This window comes from Liolophura sinensis, chromosome 9, assembly GCF_032854445.1.
Source record: "Liolophura sinensis isolate JHLJ2023 chromosome 9, CUHK_Ljap_v2, whole genome shotgun sequence".
NCBI lineage: Eukaryota > Metazoa > Mollusca > Polyplacophora > Chitonida > Chitonidae > Liolophura > Liolophura sinensis.
In genome coordinates, this window is record NC_088303.1 from 13,689,791 (window position 1) to 13,705,393 (window position 15,603).

At 36.2% G+C, this 15,603-nt stretch overlaps 1 protein-coding gene across 2 annotated transcripts in view; it reads left to right on the plus strand.

Annotated features, from left to right (window-relative positions):
* Nucleotides 1-347: 347 nt before the first annotated feature.
* Nucleotides 348-15,603, plus strand: part of LOC135475949 (dynein axonemal heavy chain 5-like) — a 71,812-nt gene continuing 56,556 nt past the window's right edge. The window contains exons 1-2 of one of the 2 annotated variants that reach the window (XM_064755919.1): nt 348-704; nt 15,175-15,309. In XM_064755919.1, the coding sequence (XP_064611989.1) occupies nt 567-704; nt 15,175-15,309 (273 nt within the window). In that variant the 5' untranslated portion in view covers nt 348-566. Of the gene's footprint in view, nt 705-13,700; nt 13,833-15,174; nt 15,310-15,603 lie in introns of those variants that run through there. The other variant, XM_064755920.1, reaches the window with a different exon arrangement.

The window sequence follows — 15,603 nt, forward strand, 5'->3', positions numbered from 1 at the left end:
ATAGCTAGGCTCTCATATATATATTTGTATATACAATAACAATCGAATTCGATATCCAATGTGATTGCATTGGAAAAAAAGTATATTAAAATACAGGTACACACATCTGTAGAAGTTCGATGTATTTTTGGATAAACTTGTATTTTCAGCAAAAAGCAAATTGTTATTTTATCGTGTGTTGTAGATTAATTGTTTTCATGCATATATATAAAGCCGTGCATGCTTGTTTCTATTTTTTTCTTTTCTTCTCTTTTCTAGGTTGTCTTTGCTCGTTCCCTGTTTGAAGGAGACCACCGCCAGCGAGGCCGCTCATGTTAAAGGTTACCTGTCCACGCGGATCACTTTTCTGTCAACCGTTGAATATGCAAATGAGAAGTCGCGTGGAGACTTGTAAACAGTCAAGATGGCGACGACAACGTTGGGACATGTCGAGTGACAGAAAGGTGGGGAAGAAAACCAAAAACTGCGAAGAAGATCGCCGATCCTATCTAAACAGCTATCTCTAGAAAAGTATTTGCTGTGTCAGACTTAAAAACAAATGTTGTAATATATTGGAGTTAAAGACAATGTCTGAAAGTGCGAAAGGGCCTTTGGGCACTCGCACAGCCAAAACACGCACCACAACTCCGGGCGGTGAACCAGGGAAAACGAACAAATCACGACTGGCAGCTTTAGCTCCCGGCGAAAATATCAAAGAAAAACAGGTATGACCTTAGCATAAACATTGGTGTAATTGCTGTATTGGTTGCATGATAAATGAATGATCAAAACATCAGAAAGTCTTCTGTTAGCAAATATAAGGGTAGTTCAACAACAACACGTGCACGTTGGTGAATGAATGGGTCGGCTACTAAGCTAGGAAAAATACATGTTGTAATATATGTTAGCTTAATCCACACTTTATTTACTTATTGGTAGCTAGGGTTTTTTTTTTTTTTTTTGGTTTTTTTTTGTTTTGGTTTTTTTTACCTAATCTACGACTTTGATTTGAATGGTGTTTGGCTGTGTTACCGGTAATTGTTCACTGAATTTTAAACCGGTAAGGCACGGCAGGGCAACTGCATGTTGTCGGACAATCAAGTTTGCACAGTAGTCAGTATACATGCCTGTCATAGGTAATATTTTAAAATGCATAAAAGCAGGTGTCTGAAAGTCCCCTTCCTTTGTGCTGTGACTTTGTCGCGTTTAAAATGGTAAATCTTTCCCCAGAAATTCTCTTAGGTGAATTGTATAACACGAGAGAACTGACTATAATTAGCTAGAAAAGTTTAAGTAATGTATTTGTGTCTGTGTATATCTGTTGTTAACTTGAGTAGAGTAAAAAATAACTGTTGGTTGATCATGATGCAGGTGTTATTCTTCATCTTTTATTGCATGAATGACTCCAGCCAACTTTTAAATTGTTGGATACATGGGTAAGAAGGTTTAGAAAGTAAACAGTAAATATGTTTTTGTGGGATGTCACTAAGTGGTATGACATGCAACCTTGGGATAAAGGAGGTGAAGGTTCAATCCTGGTCTTAGACAGGGATTTTGTAGATTCAGTAAGTGGTTGAGTGTACTGATGGGTGCTTTGTTCACTGAATTCCATTTGGCCACCAATTTGACGTGCAAGTCTGAATGTGACATGTGGTAAAGTTCTTTGTTTCCTTCTGATTACTTCAACTTTAAAGCTGATTTTCATTTTATAATTGGACATTCAAGTATTAAACAGTCAGTTAAATAAACAAATAAATTCGGGACTAGAAATTAAGGGTGCTGAATCATACATCCACTTTCTGTAAATCTCAGTTTGCCTACAAGTTTTTTCTTATTTGACAACTAAGATCGATTATGTTTTTTGCCTCTAGTAGTACCTGAATAGCTACATGTATTTAATTCATTCAAACTGTAACATAATGTTTCATACATTAAAACCAGAACAGTAAAGGAATGCAAAATGAAATAAACATTAACGTATTCTCCTGTTTGAAAGCTTGTTTTTTTCCCCATGCATTTGAAGGCCCTAATACTGAGTAAAACAAGTATGTAACTTTCAAAGCATTCATTTACATTATACGTATACAGTGCATGTAGCTTTAAAAACATTTGCTGGGTATTCACGTATGCATGTCCATGCAGGCATTCCAGTCCTTATTGTCCTGGTGCTGGTGATAGCAAGGACAGATACATGTAGGTGAGAAAGAAGTTTTACTTTCTGTCCCTTAGTGTGACTGGTCTTTGTGGACAGGGTTCTAGTCTGGGCTGGTTACTATGTCTCATTGTTCAGCTGTAAACACACATGTGAGATGAGTCTTCCCAGAAGGACTACCTTTGCTACCTCTTCAGTCTGCTAGACATTTAACAGAAGCACTAAATCAGTCACAATGGACAGGGGTTGTCTGTTTACTGTAAACTTCTCTCATGTGTAAAGTGCCTTGGAAACTATTATGAAACTAGCCCTTTTGTGCCTTGAAGTCAAGTATCCCCCTCCGTCCATGTTTGAGTAAGAAAGCTACCCTTAAATATAAATTTCACTGTTGGTATTTTCTTATTTGTGTTTACCTGGTATAAGTACATTATAGGTTTATTCTTGTGTGATTCAACACTTTCCTATTGTCCCTTTTTTAATTTATTGACTGTTTTACTATATACAATATAAATAAAGGATACTGTAAGTTGGTGTTTTACCTAAGATAATATAACACTAGAAAAATGTAGATCTATTTGAAAGCTGACAATTACGAGGAACAGATTCTACTATTAAAATGATGCAGTGTTTTAGGGCATGTCAAGGGACAGAAAGCGTGATACTATTCCTTATTGTATGTGACTTTGAACAGAGCAGATATGACTGAAGTAGGAGAATTATGCTTGAATTACATAGAAAGCATGTGTTTCACACAAGAACAAATTTTTAGAACTATCTAAGCTAGTAAGATTATCAGTCTAGAATAAGCTAATCGAGGAAGTGTAAGTAAGATTAGCTCTTGGTGAACTTCATTTTCTTGTGATTGAAGGTGATTAAGATGTTTGGTAGAGCAGAATTAATAGTTTAGTGAGTAGACTCATAAAATAGGTAGTAAAACAGATCATTGATGAAAATGATGAATTTTTTGTTATATTAAATATGAACCTTTCCATGATACCAGGCAATGCATACATCCAGTCTTTAAAGGGCCTTTTTAGTGCCAAGACGCATACATTTTAAAAGCAAGTTTAATTGATAAGGATAGACGGACTTATTTTCTAACATTGTAAAAAAATGCATTGTTTTACAGCCGCTGTTGTTAGTTTTCAAGAATAATCCAGAAACAAAAGTTTTCTGTCGTTTCCAAAGATTTTGTCTGGTCTGACATCACCATCACTGGCGTATAGTCACAAATGATGTTGTTCTGTCAAACGTGCAGACGTTATCTGCCTGATTCATCGTCACATATGGAATATTTTTACGTCACATCTGGAAAATTTTACGGAAACTGCCAAACATTTTGTTTTTGAGGACTCTTCATTTAAACGGGGAATGAGTTATTCATCGTAAATTTTTTTTGGACTGTGGTGGTAGCTACATTCTATAGGGTATCCTTCATATCACTGTAATATTTCTGCATAGCCTCTCTTGAGACTGAAGTAGCACTTTGAATCTGTGGGAGCTGATTGATGTTATATTATGTAAATCATTTCCTTTAGATATGAAGGAATAATTAGGTATGTAGGTAGCCTGGTAGAGTGTAATCATCATTGTAGTGTTATCATCTCCTAACCCTCACTTACCTACAGAAAGTTGTAAAACTGAATGGTGTTGTAGTTTGCAACTTAGCTGCAGTAACTTTTAGTTTTCACCCGAGTCCAGATCAATTAGGGGAGACCACTCTTGATGTCATGTTGGCTCAATTTGGACAGCTATAGGTTACCACGCTGTGGCAACACGACTAGCTCAGTTAATTAATTCAACTTTGTTTTCACTTGAAATTCACTTTAAACAATAAGGTGCAATAATGTAAGCAGACGTGTTTTTGACCTTATGATTTTGGAAATGTATGGGCGTGTTTTGAGGGGTTGGTTTACCACATTATATAATAATTAGCCTTGGCGGTTGCCAAAGGCTGACTACACTGAGTTGTAACCCAGGGAAGGAGTATTAGGTGTTTGATCATTGATGTTCATGTGGGGTAGAACTTTTTTATGATATGTTTCCATTGCCTTCAACCAGTTCATGGATGTTGTAAATTTTGACATGCTTTGGAGTTAAGATGTTGATTATCTTCCCTTTTAGATAAGTACAAAAGTAAGACATAATAGAGGATTTTTGTACATTTAGGGTATATCTACTTATGTATAACATACAGTTATCTGTAACAGTTGTGGAGCACTATTTCACAATGTCAGTTTAATAAATTTCACTCGAGTAAAAATTAGAAATTTGATGTTTATTCTTGGGACCCAAATGGCTATAGGTCATTGTTATTGGCAACATCCAACATGTCTTAGTTTAAAATAAATGTATCCTAGTTTGAACTTTTGGTGCTGTAAACTAGCATCATATTGAAGTTTTAAATTGTTATTTAACTTGTTAAAGGCAAGACTTACCCACACATGTGAATAAGATGTATTACACTAATTGCATTTTTTTGTTTTCTTGTTCATTTCTTTCCTTCTTTTTTTAATTGTTTTGTTGAAAATATTTTTACCCATTATGGTTCAATGAAACCTAATTTTGTAGATTCCATATGGTGGGGGTGAGATGGATTGTCATGTCTGTTGTAGCAGCACTTTGGCGGCATGGATTCGCCTTGCCACTGGAAGACACAATATATAGACACATACCTAATGACACGTTGTTATCATATGCCTAAAAGGTTGTTACGTATGAGGTAAAACCCTAAGCATACCTTCATACGTGCATGCGCACTAAAATGAATAAAAAATTTTAAAAAGTGCTTGTGAATTTCTGAAAGTGATGTCGGATGTGAATTGCCTGCACAAGCACCAGCTTATAGTCCCCATTCATCTACTCCATGTAGTAGTTTCCACACCATTAACAATAGTAACTCCTACAATGTGTGTTAAGGACTGTTCGGCGCACTGCTGAAAGCTGATGAAGCTTTATCAATAAAATCATTCTTAGACCTAAAAATGAAGGATGAGAAACTTATTTGTACACATCTAAGGACATGCCATGAACTAAATAAACATTTAATAAAATTCTGTTTCACATACATGTACGTGTGCATGTATTCTTTTATTTTACCTATGCAGTATGGTAATGTCTTATGGTCAGGAGCCAGGTTTGTTGATTTGATGAATGACTTTATTATGAATTCAATGAAGGAAGAACCCCATGCAGTTTGAGATTGCAGATTAATTGATTTCCAGTGTGTCCGTCAAAGTGATGCATTGGCTTCAAATGGTTCTATACAGATCTGGTGTTCAATTGGACATCCTGAGTTGCTTCAGTAGCCTGACAAAAAGCTCTGCACACATGTTGGTAATACTGAGGAAAAAATCATTATACCCTTTCATCGCGTAGGCTTTCTTGCATGTTAAGTACATAGTACCATAACAGTAGTTCTGCCAACTGCTTTGTCGATAGTTGGTAAAGGCGTTTCTTGTCACTGTATATGATGGTACAGCTAAGGACCTGAGTGGATGTGGTGTTAGAGATCATCGTTATAGTCACAGTGACAGGTTCTTGTATACTTTAACCGGGATAGGTGATCGTGTTACACCTGTATCCATAGTAATTCATCCATGGGATAACGGGTTGAATTACGGGTGTGTACACCGGCTTTCTTTAGTCTTATAACCACACCTGTGCTGTGGATAACATTTATCGAATGCCAAGGTACAATGTATCACACTCAGGACCAAGTAGAGGTGAGTTTTGTTGTATGATATTTTTGGATGGAAATTCATGTTCACTTCTCAAGTTTATAGTCACTGTTAGTCCATGGTACAAATACTTATACTTCTTTCTTTTAAAAGACATTAAAATTAACAGCTCATTTTCCATTGACAAATGAAATATATAAAAGGCCTCTAACTACTCAAGCATGAAACTGAAACTGTGCGGGAGGCTGTTTTAACGCAACTTCTTCATTTGTTTGCAAGTGTATCTATATGTCCTTTTGGAAATTAAATTCATAACAGAGTATGTGATTTACAACAGTAGTTGAATTTTCATGTTCTTGGTGAAAATATCCCACATTGTTTCATGAAATCTGAATTTTTAGCTAGCCTGTACAAGGTATAGGTGTAGCTTACACGCATGTCATACCCTGAGCACTGAGTGTGGTGACGAAGTGGGTGTGTAATAAAAGGGAAAGCAATGTTAAAGTAAATGTTCGGCGTGGTATCTTAAAACTGCTGCATGTATTGAGCTCAGGTGTGCACACGTATCACAACGCAAGGCGGATGTGTATTAGAATTAATGTAAGGGGTGGTATCTCAAAACGTACGATACCGCATGTATGAAGCTGAGGTTTTGCTTACATGTAAAACGCAATAACGTGAGAGGATATTCTGTTGTTTAATATATTTATGTAATTACAGTAAATTACAAAAGTGATGACTTGGTGTATTGTGGAGAGAATCAGTGTTTAGGTAAATGTTAGGGTTAGTACCTCAAAAAGTACTGCATGTTTTGAGATGAAGATTTGCATACATGTAAGCTACAGTCACAAGAAGGGAATGTCCCATCGTTGATGCTCACCACACATATCAACTATCGTAAATTACAAAATTCAAAACTTCACTATTTTATATATTGAACTAAAGTTTTACATTCATATTCTACAGGATAACTCTGTGGTAATCCTTGCTATCAAATCTAAGCATATTTTAATGCTGAGATTGTCTGGTAGTTTAAGGGTCCTTCGCGAGAGTTCAATCCCCAGCCATGGTAGGCCTGTACTTTGAAAATCTACAATCATACCACTCTTTGGCATGAGACTTTTGTAAGTGAATTTGTAAGGCGTTACTTGGCTTAGGGTGAGTAAACATCAAGTGTAGTGGCAGAAATTATCATTTCTCATTTTGTGCTGAAATGGGTATATTTTTTGTAAGCAGTGAGTTTTGCTACATGTATGTGTGGCTAGGGCTCTATACAGATATTTGATGGAGAGCTTGTAGGGTATACACACACATGTTTCAGTAAAGCAGTTATTATCTGTGTAAAAGAATACAAGTTAAAGTGGAAACTGTTACATTGTAACATTGTAGATGTTGTGTGACAATTATTTATAACATAGCAGTGACTGGAGGGCCTCCTTCAAACTACAAGATTAAAATTGTGACCTCCACCCCCCTCCTAATTGTCTTTTACAAGGACTGGCGGATAATATTTCATACTTATGTACATGTATTTACAGTACAAGTAATTATGCTAGATGTTATTCAAGTGACTGCATAGGGTAGACTAAAGTGTTGTTTCAATGAAAATTTGGTGGTAAATGTATCCTTAATATTAACTGCCTTAGAAGGCTATACATTTACAGTACCCAATAGCAGACTGTGGTAAACAATTTCTGCTGTTAATTTATATGTTAACTTACTTTGTTTTGTGGAAGACTACTTAAAGGCTATAAACTCAGTTTTGTATAAGTTTATGCCCATTTAATTCATTACATTCAAAAGTTTAAGTGTGCTCTCTTTATGTAAAAAAAACAAAGGAACGAAACAAATGTATTAAATATACTGTTTTGTGTATGTTAATATGTTACCATGTGTCACTGTTCTCACTTACATAAATATGACTAGCCATACATGCTCATTTTATGAACTCTTATTTAGTGGCTTCATTTGGTTTTATAAGAGGTTCTCTCCCTTGGTCAGTGGGACATGAGACTTTTGAATGTTTGTTGTGGTGCTGCCCCCGGCAACAGTGACTACAGATCAGATAGTGTGACAGGGAAAATCAATCTGTCTGTGTCACTTGCTATGTCAACTCTGTGAATCTAACCACTTTCCCTGGCAGCTAGTTAACCTGTACCACAACCTGTGGGGACATGTTCCCATAGGTATACACTATAGAGACTGGTGTTATACTCGTGAAGAAAACATGCTCACAGTGGGCACAGTCTATACATATACCTGTTACATGCATGACCTTGTCTCAGTATGTATGTATAGACTCACAAGAAACAAAATCACAAGAAATTTCTTGTTTGCTTGGAACAAATATTATTAAAATTTGGAAGAAGTTATGTGTAAAGTTATATACCTGTAGTTTATACTGGTTTTAATCCCTAGCTTGTTAAATATCACACATTTTGTTTTTTGAATGCACTGTATGCAAGAAACACATTGGGGAGATAAGTTTGGCACTGTTTGTAAGGAACAAACTTTGCTGACTTCATAACAGAGCATAATTTTATCAGTGTGAACGGAAGAAATTTGAAATATGTTGAGTTACCAAACTTACCAGTACATGTATAAATCTATGTAGTTATTACATCACATGTACTGTATGTAAAATTATGCTCCAGGCCTACATTTGTAGACAATGATAAATTTCTATAAAGCAATTTCCCTTTACATGCTGTTCAGACACAGATGGTAGTAATCTGGATTTGAAGATTTTCTGATCATGCAGTTCATGTGGTGGTGATCAAAGAGCTGTTGATTTGTATGTTGGATGTGGTGTTAAATACTTTCGTGGTAAATATTTAAAACAGGGGACTTAAATGAATTCTTTTTCTTCATTATTCATGAATGTAAATAAGGAACTTTTTAAGACTTTAATACATCAGCATGTATTAAGAACATCAGCAACTTTTTTAAACATAAATACATCAGTCCATAACTCCTGATCATAGACTGAACCAGAACTTGAAATCGGACTGTCTCATTTGCAATTTTCACCTATTTTTCCTATATCTCCCATGTTAATTTTGTCAGAATAGGGCACCTTAAAGACCCTGAGACACCCACCGGGCTAAACCTATGTTTCTGATGAACAAAATCATATATATGTAAATATACATTGATGTGAAAGTAATAAGCTTTTCCAGTATATGAACAGAAACATTCGAGGTTGTTCTTTGGAAAAACTGCTCATCATTAAGTTAACAAGATTTAAGCAGATAATCATCAAACAAAGGCTGTGTTGTGGGGGAATAATGGATGTACCAGTAAATTATTTACCACCATTCTGTGGACCATGCTGTTTGCTGTGTAAAATATTAAGCAGACTGAAATGGTTGTATCACTGATTGTGGATTGAGGAGGTGTAGTTATCAGTGATCACTTAGCCACACACCTGTCCGTCGTTACTGTTGTTGGGGGACGAATCTGCCTACCATGTTATAATTGAAGCAGTTCTAAGAAGTTTGTTAGCATGTGACACATATAAAAAGGAATAGGCATAGTGTGATGCTGGATGTTAAATGTAAGCCAAATCAGCCTAATAGCATTGACTGTATAATTATATGATAACTAAGATTGATTGCAAAGGATATAGAAAATGTAAAGACTCTGTTATACTGATATACATGTTGTAATATAACACATAACAAAGAGGAAGATGTGTAGTGTATATGTAAGCTAGTGCATGATACCTTCATACTGTACTCTGTATGACATGTACATATGAAGTGTGTATTCATGGGACTTCTCTCCACAGCATATACCTTTGGTATCCTTATTAGAATTATAAATATACCAATGTATTAAGTGCTTTGGTGAGTGTTTCTTACAGTAGCAGATTTATCTGTTTGTACCATATACAAATTGTTCTTAGGAAAGAGGCCTTTATGGAAACAATTCAGTTGTCTATCCATCTATAGTACTGATGACATCACATTTTGCTTTATATTTAAGTACCATTCTAAAGGATGTGAAACCAGGCAATACTGTAAAGCTTTTGTTCTTTGTGAACACATGGGCAGGCATATTGAATTATTATTGTCCTGGCATTACAGTTATTAGAAATACAAGTATTTCATTTTGTTGATTTGTTTGATAGGAACTAATAATAACTGAGTTAATAAGATATCATAGCATCTGAAGAGATCAGTGCTAACGTTGTCCTGTTTCATCAGCTGAAGGATTTTGGATGACTGATTTTGAATTTTGTGGTAAAAAAATCTTTTCTGTGAAAATGGTTCTTGTTTATATGAGGAAAAAAAGTTTCTAACTGTTTCAGTTTGCGGCTGTTTTCAGATGTCTTTCTGGTACACGTCAATTAAATGTTTACATGTTCAGTGTACGCCTCATCCAGCATGCTATTAGCACCAGCTCTTAACAACCCAGACTATCAGTTAATCAATAAAGCAATCAATTTACCTGATCATTATTGACAGTTAATGGCATTTTACAAGATATTTGAAACCACTGTTTTTACCTGTTAACCCAAATGAAGGTGTAGTTTGCTGTAATTACCTGGTGATTATCTTCTACCATGGAAGTACAATGTATTACCTAACAAGTAAAACCAGCCAGAATTACATTGTACCTCATGGTTGGCTAGGATTTGCTGGATCATTACCTGGACGGAGTTTGCCAGTTACCATACAATACTGATGTCCCATAAATCAAGATGAGACATCTTTTGTCTGTGGAGGTAAATGGTTGTTGGATCATGCTGTTACTACAGAAACATATACAGGTACCTTAATCTATACAGGCTGAGCAAACATCAGTTTAACCAGTGCTGATGGATGTTTTATGACTTTTGCAAACCCACATCAGGAAACTTGTAATAGGAAAACATTGAAGCCTACATGTAAATCGGTTGATGTTTTTTTTTGATAGAAATTATGGATCATCGCACAGGAAACAATTGAGGACAATGCAAGCAAATGTTGGTTTAACTTTCATAGTTGATGAACATGATGAAAAGTAAATTGGAATTTATAGTCTTTTGGTCCACATTTTATTTTTAAAAAATTGTATGCAGGTGAGTTTCTGTTTAAAGTAGTGATGCTGAGTGTGTGATATGCTGGTTGTTCAAGCAATGTGGACATAATTAACATCCTACTTCATTGTTCTGCATGTGTATACATATATAGTAAACAATTGCATTGACATATTGATGGTGCTTGCGTGATGTGAGCGTATCAATGTACTGCTTGGAAACTTGTAGCCAGCATGAATTTATGAATAACACAGTTTGATGAATAGGTGTCGGAGATGTGAAAGGCAACCAGGGGTTTTACTTTGTTTAATAGCCCGAGCTTACGCACTTGGTACAAATACAAGTACTGGAGATTGGTAGAAGTCACTCGACAGTCATTCTGTGGTAATGGCAGCGAACAAGTTTTTGATAAATGTGACTATGTACTAGACAGCCTGTCAGACGATAACACCATTATTTGAATAAAAGCATCTAGATTTCCACTACGACTGCAGTCTTCCACAAGACTAATTCCATGTCTCAATGTCCCATAGGTGTAAATTGCGTTCGGTATTACTTGTTCTGGTACAAGTTTACAGGTGAGAGCTCCAGATGTCTGAGTCGTAGGACTGTGTAACAAACAAAGCGTTCAATAACAACAGGCATTAGGAGCCTATTTGTAGTGGTCAAGTGAGCTCTATGCGTTTAAAGATACTAGTATCTGGTAGACTTCTCAACCCCTTGATATGCAGTCTGCAAGTGCTGTAATACAGTGTATGTTAAGAAGTGGACAACTGCTGGCTTGAAATCATCACAGTATAATTCATGTGACATTTATTATTCTTGGTTGCTGGTATTATCACCAAGATCTATTGAAGGGCTGAAGTGAAGGGCGTTTTTGGTGACTGCAGTTGGTGACCACGATATCCTTTCAGCAGTTGATCGATTCCATATTAAATTAAAGGCGTGAATTACTCTACATGTACCTGTGGTCATTGGATTTATACCCTGTCCTGATGGCGTTACAGGTTTTATGACATTGTTCCTGCGTGATGAATTATTATTGCACTTATCATTTCATAAGGATGGACATTTTTGGGACATATTTATAAGTTTGCATCTATGGAAAATGCAGCTGAGGAGGACATCACGTTAAATTGAATTTTATCCAGAGAGAGAGAGAAGATATTGAAGCATCATCTGCCATTGTGTGCAAAGGTGCCAGATAATGGCTGTAGCTGGGAAGTGGAAATATATTTCAAACATTATGATGAAGAAGGTAAATTCTGAATTTTTCTTCATGTTATTTGTACTGTACAGGCACTTTGTTATGGTGGATATTTGCAGTTTAATTCAGTATAGATTTGGTTTGTGTGCCAGGGGCTTAGTTTTTGCTTTCAGCATAATTTTGGTGTCCTATCATGGTGTTGTCTTCCTGCAATATGTACATTTAGGTGTCTGATATACTGTATATACATCACATGCATAAGGCTTCCTGCGACATTAGAATGACAAGCTGGAAGACCATGCTGAAGACACACCCAGGCAACTGATGATTCACACATACAGTTACTTACATATATTGCCAACCAAAAGTTTGGCCATACTGTTGTGCTGGTAAGGGCTGAATGCTATACAAGGAAGAACAGATCTTCATAGCCAGAATTGTAAATCAGCACTACTTGAGGTTGAACATAGATCTTCTAGTTGTGAGCAAAGGATCTGAGTTTGCGTAGGACAGGGAGACAAGAATCAGTCTACATATTTACATATTTACTATGTGTGGGTGGTAATTATACCTACACATTGCTCACATGTAGCCAGTGATGGGCCAAAATATAACCAACATGTCAACAGGCAATTTATACTGATAAGTACTGGACATTGGACAGTAACATTAACAAGCAAAGCAATATACCGCTACACATGTACTTATTTGGTACCTACAGTGTTAATAACTTGTCAATCAAAATGACGTGCGTCAAGTTGTTACATTTGGAATTCAAAGACAGAGCTAAATAAGGCCAATGCCAGCAGGTGGGTGACCTAGCTATCACTGACAACTGTTATACAGTATTAAGGCTTACATTGTCTAATACTGTTGGACTTTGGAAATGAACATAAAGAACAATAGTCTGCTACCTCCAACTGGTGTAAAGTAACATGTCAATCACATAACTTGTGTCAGGTTTCAACATTTGGATTTTAGTTGGTGACTTATTATTGCTATCTGCAGTGCACTCTGGACATGGCTATACACATTGCCTGGTCACACAAAAAGTAGGTTTGCTTAGACTTGAAGAAATAGACAATGGATGTTATGTCATTCTGTAATCACAATGGAAATGTGCCATGGTAGATTACTATTACTGTTATTTTAATCTGCAGAGAACATTTTTGTTATAAAGAGAGAACTAAATTAGCCAGTGAGGCTTTGTGTTCAGCTGTGTGCTGTAACGCTGAGCAGTTATTACAAGTTGGCAGACAGAAGTAAGGCACAACTGACAAAGGAAAAACAGTTCCAGGAGAGGCTATTGAAAACCTAGATGTGTGTACCCTTGATGAAAAGTCTAGCTGCGGATATACATACAGAGTGGCATAGGGACATTGTTCATTGTTAAGACTGAGTCCAGCAAACAGCTTAGCAGTGTTTGTCACAGCTTTGCCTGTTTCACTCAGCCCATAGGTTTAACCTTGTCTGGCAGGAGTACAGCAGGGAGCCATATTCCTACCTGTTCTGTTTGATATATTGCTACACCAATGTTAGAACTGGGACTTAAGGTGTGTTAAACGAACTCAAGCTCGCACAGTTGGTGTGTTTGTTTTGAGTGATTATCTGTGAAAGTTACAGTTGTGCATTTTGTGGAGGAAGCATGTACAGGCATGAGTGGAAAGTGGACATTAATTATTTGTGACTTTGGATTTTACCCAAGTTGATACCCTCATTCCAAGGCCTGTAACACGATAAACAACTATGGCTTCTCAGCCAGCCTCAAAACTCCGCAGAGATGATTTACTGGTATGTTTTGGTGTTTAAATTTGTCATATAATACAACATGTATTACATTATGTATTACATATGTTGAAAGTTAATGTACAAAATACATGTACGAGCCAAGCAGACTGTGACATGTAGGAGCAAGTTGTTCAGAAATGTAGTAGGACTTGAATAGGCCCAGTATTACATTTTTGTCAAATCTAAGGTGGATGCATTTACTTCATATTGGGATATTACACTGGTATTTATATTTAGGCTTGGTTTAACCTTACTTCAAATTCTCCATGAACCATTAGTCAAAATCTCTTGTCCACAGTCATGATATATTACATGTAGTTGTGTATTTCTGTAGTATTACCAATTAACCACAACTTGTAATATCAAATAGACTTGAACCAGTTAATAACTGACTTGAATTAAAGTGCATGGGATTTGTATAATGTCATTTATAATTATCCCATTAAGAAATTAGCTAAAAGTGTCAGTCTGTACTGTATTCTTCTCTTCAACAAATATATTGATTCAGACCTTTTGAGGGTCTGAAGGAAGGTCAGCTGTTTGTTAACTGAGTTTATCAACCCGCTGTAAATAAAGTCTATCAATCAATCTATTCATCGTATATTGACAGCATTGTCCACAAGTTTCCACAGAAATGCCATTTTTACATAGTGGATAGCCATAGTGGATTTGCATTTTTGAATTTTTTCTTGCATCTAAATTGTTTTTTCAAACAAGTGAAACATTCTTGAACATTATAACATTATAGACTAACTGCGGAAGTTACCATTTACTGAATATTAATGTTTAACAAAAGCAAGTTGTTTTCTTACTTGCTTGTAGCGTACATCTACTTTTGACATTTATGTAACATTGAATAACACAGCCTGTCCATGTAAAATTGGAAACTTTCCCTTCATGTAAATATGTTCAAGAAAAATTCTTGGGGGCCTCCATGGCTGAGGTGGCTAGCATGAGCCTCTCTCCAATGCGGTCACTGTGAGTTCAAGTCCAGCACATGCTGGCTTCCTCTCCGGGCGTACATGGGAAGGTCTGCTAGCAACCAAAATTCTCGCCCTCATTACGAGTACAGCATACTAACACCAATCAAATAAACCCAATAAAATAAATTCTAGGGCTTTGACTAATGAAACAGTAACCTTGTCAACCATTTTGCATTCATGCATTCATGTCTACTTCAGGCTGTAGTTTTAAATCATATATAAGTGTAACATTGATAGCGTTATCATTTTTCACTGTGCACATGCATACATTTTGTGAGGACTTGTGTTCATTTGTCCAACTACAGTATTCCGAAGAGACTCCCAATGTTGTGTCTAATTTTCACTTCTTCTTCTGTTTCCAGCAAAAACTGAAAGAAGAGCGAGATGCCAAGCGAGCTAGCCTTGATGAGCGGCACTGGTACATTCTGCAGACGGTGGCAGACTGTCTGGTCATGGAGCCTGCTGAGGTGGAGGACGCCATACTAGAGGGCAGACAGGTACGGCAGCACCATTGGCACTCAAATACATTTACATGGCACTTTTAACTACAGTCAATATTTGAAGAAAATTAGTGTGGTCTACATTTCAACTTTTCTGTGTTTAAATTTTCTAGTATTATGCCAATACCCACTTTGATTTAAAGTTATATTTGTTGGCTTTCCTGTCAATTTTGCATGGTGTGGTTTAAATTTACATTTGGTATAACTCATATATGATAAGTTTATGCTAACCTGTGACCAATTTGTTCCTTTATTTCATATTTTGTCTGTAGTTGTCTACTAAATTCTTTC